The sequence below is a fragment of the Glycine max genome, chromosome 2 (genome assembly GCF_000004515.6).
Source record: "Glycine max cultivar Williams 82 chromosome 2, Glycine_max_v4.0, whole genome shotgun sequence".
Lineage (NCBI taxonomy): Eukaryota > Viridiplantae > Streptophyta > Magnoliopsida > Fabales > Fabaceae > Glycine > Glycine max.
In genome coordinates, this window is record NC_016089.4 from 47,069,986 (window position 1) to 47,077,958 (window position 7,973).

Here is a 7,973-nt window from a genome sequence, read left to right on the forward strand (position 1 = left end):
TGCCACACTAACAATTTAGTTTCATTACTTTTTTTCAGAGAAACGTTTTTATTTATTTAGGAAAACGTTAATAACATGTTATCTCTCACATTCTTTTAAACAGAATCTTCATTATGGACATAAATAAATAACAAATTTGTGTAACCCTACCTGTTATTTGATGAGAATCTATTTTGTTTTATAAATTTTAATTAAAATTCTAAATATCATGCAAATACATACGTTGAATATTTGAAAAAAAAACATTATTCTTTGTAATATTCTTATCTAGTTGTTAATTGTATTTTTTAAAAAAGTAAATTACACTAACATATTTCGAAGTTTTCTGAAAATAAACTACCAATATCAACATAAATGGTAATGATATAAGGTCTCATAATTTATATAATTTACTTTGTTATAATTTTTTTGAAAGATTCATGTTCAAAGTACAACCAAACATTAAAAATGAACATTAACCTTGATTGGGCATGTGGTGTATCTGGGATGTATATAAATATGGGATATATGAAGCTCTTCCCTTTCACTTCAGCCCTTTAAGTGCCATCCATCCATTCTCTCTCAAAAGCCGTTCCAGCTTGAGGGCACCTCCAAAGGCCAAAATACAAAACAACCACCCCACCGAATATCCTCTTTGATCCCTTTCTTCATTTCCTTTTCTATTTATTTATTATATAAACTACAAACTCTCACACACACCCCCTCTAAATACTTCCCTTACCCCCCCCTCTCTCTCTCTCTTAAAACAAACGAACAAACAAATATGCAAGTGGCGGCAGAACTCCAACGCGCCCATCACCACCACCAAAGGCACAAACAAGACACTCCCATGTGCCGCCAAATCCAGCTCACTATCTCCGATCACACCACCGCCGGAGACGACGACGGCGAGGATCTCTTCATTCCGCCCCTCAACTTCGCCATGGTTGATAATGGCATTTTCCGCTCCGGCTTCCCCGAACCCGCCAACTTCTCCTTCCTCCAAACCCTCGGCCTCCGTTCCATCATGTCTGTCCTCACATCTCAATCACCCTTTTCTTATCTTCTTCTTCGTTTTGTTAACTTGATGATGCTTTTGAGTACCCAATTGATGAATTGTGAGTAAAGTCTCAATCTTTTCCTTGTTGCACGCTGTTGCTGATTGTTTTTTTGTTTGATTGGGTGTTTTTATAGATATCTGTGTCCTGAGCCGTATCCGGAGGCCAATATGGAGTTCCTCAAGTCAAATGGGATCAAGCTTTTTCAGTTTGGGATTGAGGGTCATAAGGTCTCTTTCTATCTATTATGTCTTCAACTTTCTTCTTCTTGTTTTTATTTTTATTTTTTGCTCTTGGGATTTCTCACCTTCATTTCGGTGATTCGGTCTGATTGTTTTATGTTGATGAATCTTCACTATAAGAAATTATAATTATAAAAGAAGATAAAGAGATAAAATGATTTGAGCTTTTCTTGTAAGACTAAGTTAAAATCAACTTAGTGAACTTATACACTTCAGCTTTTCCTGCAAGTCATGTTTCTAGACAAGTTTTTAACTTTTCTAAAAGTGGAGGCGCATAAGCTGATTTTAACTTACTGTAGAGAAATCTAATTCATTTTACTCTCTTATTTTCGTATTGAATAAGTGGTTATACCAGAAATTTATCTAAGGTCTGAATTTGATTGTTGTTCTTCTATGTCTCGGTAATTTTCACGAAGTTCACAACAAAAAGGAAAATGAATAGCTTGCACGGAGATCAATCGATATCTAATCCGATTGACCTGTCTTCCTCATCCTCTTCTATATTCTTAATATAATTTTTTCTCTCTCTTAAGAGACGGGTGTGGATAATTTGTGACCCTTATGGATGCTTTGGATTCAAGTACTGTTTAATCAAAAGGGTTTTCATTACAGAGCTTGGGAGATAAAAAGGGGACGTAAAGCTGGTTGTTGTCATTATTCTTTCTTCAACTTGTTTACTTGCTCTTCTTCTTCTTCCTCCTCCTCCTTCTATTCTTGCTTGATTCTTATGGTGTAACTTTTTGAAATGCCCCGAACTTTATAAAGTGCTTTAGGAAAAACTTTGTTTGGAAACTTTTGCTTGCTAAATTTTACTATGGCAGCTTTTTAGGTACCATTATATATTGTCATGTCAGTTTTGGTCTCGTTATTGTTCCGGATTAGATCCATTGTTTTATTTCTTGAGCATATTTCTGTGCGAGAGAGTCCTCTTCAATCCTCACTCGTATGTGCACAGTGAAAGTATGTCATACCAACTTTAGGATATGGAAATCAGGGTTGATGGAATCCAAGCTGGCATGTCAAGTCTTTTCCTTGGTTATCCAAAATGATCACAATCATTTGTTTTTTGGGAATAATTAACAGTTGGAGATCATATATTATACGTGCTATCTGTCTAATGGGATCATTATGGATACGTCAAAAACCAATTCTGTTCAAGAACATAGATTTGATTTTTGATTATAGTGCAAGTACAAGGTAAAGAAGGGGGAAAGGGATTAATAATTGTACAGAAGTAGCACCAAAGTCATGATCAACCTAGGAAAGACAAGAAGGTAATCAAGGAAGGGCATTGTAAAAGTATAGAGAACATTTCATTATTACATTTGGAGATGGAATTTCTATGTTATTGGTGGATTAGGGCATATTGTATGTTAAATTTGGATTTGACTTCTCTAAAGTTCTTTAAAGAATAGTGCACTCACAACCCTTGATTAGAAAATCAAAGATTGTGATTCTAACATGGTGGATAGTGCACTCACATGTATTTGGTTTTATCAAAATTTTCAATCAACAGTTGTTAGTGTGCACTTGATTCTCTAAAGTGTACATATCCCCGCACTTGAAGAGCCAAATAATCGAATTCATTGAATTAATATAGAGAATACTTTTCCCTTATATTGTTGAATTCCCGACTCTCGTTTGTTTGAATATTAAATTATGGACCAATCTATATGTCAAGGAAAAAAAGGGGAAGCAATACTTTTATTAAAGCCATCATTGATTATAATATCTAACTTGTGTCTCTTTCCTTAATTTTGGAATTGTTTTCATGCCTTTTTTGCCCATTTTTTCCCTTGGGTTGAACTTCTTATTTGACTTGAAGATACTTTTGATGTCTTCTAATTTTCATGTTTATTCATATCTGACTCCATCTATGGAAAAGATGATGGTCAGATGAATGAGAATTGAGTGATGATTTATTTCTACTTGTGTTTATTGTGTAAGATTTAGGTCTGTATAGATAGATTAATGATATAATAATAGCTTTTTTTGGATCCCATTAATCGTTCAGTCGATCGATTTTAGTATTGTTAAATTTGCCAAACATTATCCTCAAATTGTATTAGCTACACCCTCTCCCTTCTTCCTTTTTTACCAACAAGTTTAGTTGACAAAGTGTGATGATGGAACTTGATTTTAATTTTATGTTAAGAAAGAAAGTGTTAGATAACCTGAAATCTTCTTTAACCTTGTGACACTTGTGCATCCAGGAGCCTTTTGTGAACATCCCAGAGGACACAATCCGTGAAGCACTAAAAGTTGTTCTTGGTATGGTGTAGTTCTTTATTTTTAATCATAACTGCAGTTTCAACAACTCATTCAATTTTGCTAGCAATAACTTTTGGTGATCAATAATGCAGATGTCAGGAACCACCCAGTTATAATTCACTGTAAGCGTGGAAAGGTGAGATTTTTGCTGGATTTTTTTTAAAAACATTTTTGTCATAAGTATTAGTATATGCACTAACTATATTCTTATTAAAAGTATGCAATTTCTTCCTTCTTTCTGTGTGCAGCACCGAACGGGTTGCTTAGTAGGATGCTATAGAAAATTGCAAAAATGGTGCTTGTCATCTGTCTTTGATGAATACCAACGCTTTGCAGCTGCCAAAGCAAGAGTTTCAGATCAGAGGTTTGTAGAGTTGTTTGATATTTCCAGCCTGAAACATTTTCCTATACCCTTTTCATGTTTGAAGAGGTGACATATATACCAAGCTATTCTGAGTTGGGTTTACTTTCTTTAGTTTGTGAAAGTGAAGCCCAGGTTCTGCCTTTGAATAAAATAGGAAAAGGTGATGAACTCCTTCAATGCATTGCAGCGGCAAAAGGAATAATTCTTCTTCTCCCATTCTTAAAATAAGATAAGAAAAATTCTAGGAAAAGTAGAGCATTACCTGTATTTGTATGTGTTATAATTTAGCCCTATATTTACCTTCTATCCCTACTTGGCCCTTAGTGTATCTCACCACCTTTTGTTCTATTTTCTTTCTCTTTGTTTTTATGTTTTTCTTTGCTGCTCTCCCATTCATCAACAATGAGTGTAGATATGTCTTGATTTTTTCTCGAGGCTCAGAGAAATTCAAGAAGGCTAGAAAATGCCTTGTTTGTCTACCCAAAATCTTGGTGGGTAGTAAAGCAGAGAAACTTATAAAATTTTATTTTTTCTTGATTGATATTGTTCAGTGTGGTGGTTATTCTCTTGCGCTAATTGCATGCTGGTGGAAAACGTGACAGTGTTTTGTAGGTACTTTCATATATTATAAAGATTATTATAAAGACCGTGTCTGACTACCATAGATGTAAGTGGAAAATTTATGAACGTTGTAAGCAGAAAAAAATTCATGTTATAAAGATATTATTATAAAGACCGTGTCTTATTTATTTTATTTTTTTGCAAAATATTTGGAGGATTAAGTTTGTCATGTTTTTGTAAGAAGATATATATAAAGGTCGAAGGGAAGTAAAATCTAAACAGACAAGAATTTTTATAGTATGAAAAATGTTTTTTTTAATGTAGATATTTTGCATGAGAATATTATGAAAAAAAATTAAGGTGAGAAAATTTGTTATGAACGTATTAAAATTGAGTGTCAAAATAGCAATAAATGAAAGAGACTAAATAAATTCCTTAATTCTCTTTTATAAGTTTAACATTGTTTCCTTTTAAAATAGAAGTTTAAAAAGGAAGCGACAAATATTGATGTTTGAAGTGATATTATAACGTGTAATCTGGATCAACTCAACTTATATCAATGTTATACTGCTTTGTTTTTTGACAGATTATACTGCTTTGTTTTTTATTTATTTATCATACTGCTTTGTTCTTTACCATTTTTCTTCCCCCTTTTCATTCTAATGTTCTAATTTCTCAATAGACATGTGTGCGTTTTATTAACATCGTAAAATGGGTAAGCCTTGATTTTCTTTTACTAATTCCGTGGGATGTTTTTATGGATATATTTTATTAACATGAAATAATTTGTGGCAAACTACCATAATGTTATGTACATACATGTATACAGATTTTTATATTTTATTTTATCTTGTAAATAAATATATTCTCTATATTAAAGAATAAATGGATCATGTAATAGTGGTGTACATAAGTTTGGGTTTGGTCGGATTTTAATGATTTTGTTATTAAATCCAATCCGAATCGATCATGACTGGATCGGATTGACTTAATTAGATTATAAAATTTAAAAATTAACATTTTTAGAATAGATTGTTTAAAATAATTTTCTTTAAGATATACAATATAATTACATAAAATATACAAATTTGTTGCATAAAAAATTTTCAAATTTTCATTATTTTTAATTTTTTGTATTTTTTATAGATTAAATTATAATATTTATCTTAATTTTTTAAATTCATCATTTTGATTCTTTTTATTTTTAATTGTAACATTTGGTTTTCTAGTTTTATAAATTAACAATTTTGGTCTCTTGGAAAATTAACTAATAATTATGATTGATAGAGTTACTAAATTAATTATAAATTAAATAAAATTATTAATCATTTAAAAACTTTAATAAAAAATTATGTGGTATTGTTGTATGTGGACTCACGTGGGGTGGTAGAGGTAGAAGATGTATTTAAGGAGGAAAAAAAAGTACATTGCTGTGAAGAATTAGAAGAATTAGAGTTAATAATTTTTTATTAAAATTTTTAATTAATTCAATAATTCTGTTAATCGAAATTATTTGTTAATAATTTATCTAGAGTATCAAAATCGCTAATTTTTATAATCAAGAGACCAAATATTATAATTAAAAATTAGGAAAATTAAAATCGTAGGTTTAAAAAATTAGGAGAACCAAAATTATATATTAGCCTTTTATTATATTTTTATTAATAATATTAATATTTTTATTATACGATTAGGTTGGATTTAATCATGAATTGACAATTTACAATCCGTTACCCAACCCAAATATAATTAGATGCATATTAAATTAGATTTAGTCAATCGAATATAATTGGATTAGATTTAGTGGCAGATAAACTTACATCCTGACCACCCTATCTTGTAATTGTTAACTAAACAGTCTTCATCCTTATATTTTAGACTTCAATCGGTTAGCATAAACATAGTCGTGGCAGCATATATAAGCACATTTTGGACTTGGTCTGAAGCTAGTGTCAGTTTTTTATGATGAGTTATACTTTTCTCATGACGATAAAATAATTGAAATGCATCTTAACGACTTTATCATAGTTTTATGTTCTAATTTTCTCATTAATAATTATGATATGATCCTTTATTTTCGTTTTAAGTTAAACCTCCCAATTTATCAAATTCATAAATAAACTAGAATGAAAAGTTGAACATGTTCATGATATTGTTAAAACGATGATTTGTTCTTATAATTGAAATTTTAATTATTATTCAATATTTGATATTTTTTATATCCTTCTGTCCATATTGTAATATCAGTAAGAAACTTCTCGGCGTTGAACTTTATAGAAAAAGAAAAGAATTTAATTCTAATGTAATTTCAGTGTTAATAATTTTACACCTACATCATACGATCTATTAATTACGTACTGTATTATTATTATTGTTATTAAGTTGACAAATTATTAAATTAATAACACTATCGAGTTATTAAATATAATGTTAATATATAAGTCAATAAAAATATAATTTTTATAACTTGACACTTGTTAAAATTAAACTCTAAAGAGAAAATCAAACTTTTTTTCATCTATTTTAACTCCTTATGAATAAATTCTCTCTATTTGTTTCGTCTTGTACAATTAGAAGAACGATAAAGCAAAAATTAAAACGGCTAGATTTTCGTTAAAAAAAATATGCAAGAATAGCCTAAAGGAAAAATTTAGAGTAACAATAATGAGCATTACATTAAAGTATATATAATGATCTCAAATTATTTCTTCTCGCAGGCATAAACTACCATTTTTGCTTAGTTGTTTACTTGTTTCCTTTTCCTTTTTCTGAAATTCTCTATGGCCACTGGTCTAATTGACAAATGAACTGATTTTTCTTTTTTGGTATGTAATTTCTTTATAGGTTGGACTAAAACTACTAAGGAATGCCTGCAATTGCTATGTAAAGAGTGTAAACACCGACACAATTAAAATAGACATGGTGTGTGCTCATCTTTCACTCTTGACCTAAGCATTGTGACATTTATCTGGACCCAAGTAAGATTCACTTTGCTGTGAAAATGTGAAGGAAAGTTTTGTTCGGATTCATTGACCAAGACCAATGCAACTACCATCTTTTGCAGGATCATGGGTTTAAGGATGTCTCTCTAGCCTACGTTGGAGTTGAAAATTTTTACTCTTCTTGCTTATGTAGTTGGGTGTCCCATAAATTTACACCGTGTATGATATTGATTTTTAGCATATAGTTGACATGTGTAATCGAAATTTAGATATGTAGGGCATAACTTTTACACATGTCATATTGAGTTGAATGGTTTAAAAGAATAAAATATTAATATTTTCATTTTATATTAATTTTTACGCTCATACCTTTCAAGATAAAAAAGGAAAAAAAATACTATAGAAAAGTAGTTTAAAGTGTATAGAAAAAAGTGCAAAAATATTTCTATAAAAAAATTAACGTCATAAGGATTCTATATCTTAAAATTGACGATGGAAAAGTTTGGAAATCAAGGGATAGTATTATTTTCATTATATATTAGTTACCCAATAAAAA

The 7,973-nt window shown here is 30.3% G+C and overlaps 1 protein-coding gene across 3 annotated transcripts; it reads left to right on the plus strand.

Annotated features, from left to right (window-relative positions):
- Window positions 1-483: 483 nt before the first annotated feature.
- Window positions 484-7,768, plus strand: LOC100814279 (probable tyrosine-protein phosphatase DSP4). Of its 3 annotated transcripts, none has more exons than XM_026126560.2 (6): window positions 531-1,008; window positions 1,174-1,267; window positions 3,493-3,550; window positions 3,643-3,686; window positions 3,799-3,914; window positions 7,320-7,768. In XM_026126560.2, exons 1-6 carry the CDS (start codon window positions 764-766, stop codon window positions 7,327-7,329), a joined length of 567 nt encoding a protein of 188 aa, XP_025982345.1. In that variant the 5' UTR covers window positions 531-763; the 3' UTR covers window positions 7,330-7,768. The 3 variants fall into 3 exon arrangements, with proteins under 3 accessions (XP_006575576.1, XP_025982345.1, XP_025982346.1); XM_026126561.2 differs by lacking the exon at window positions 7,320-7,768 and adding an exon at window positions 4,027-4,451; XM_006575513.4 differs by lacking the exon at window positions 7,320-7,768 and having other exon boundaries at window positions 484-1,008; window positions 3,799-4,451.
- Window positions 7,769-7,973: the final 205 nt, after the last annotated feature.

Bases quoted from the DNA above. Each gene is read 5' to 3' on its own strand.
- LOC100814279 (XM_006575513.4), top strand. From the start codon at position 764: ATGCAAGTGGCGGCAGAACTCCAACGCGCCCATCACCACCACCAAAGG. The intron at 1,268-3,492 runs GTCTCTTTCTAT...TTGTGCATCCAG, and splicing joins TTGGGATTGAGGGTCATAAG to GAGCCTTTTGTGAACATCCC. The intron at 3,687-3,798 runs GTGAGATTTTTG...TTCTGTGTGCAG, and splicing joins TTCACTGTAAGCGTGGAAAG to CACCGAACGGGTTGCTTAGT.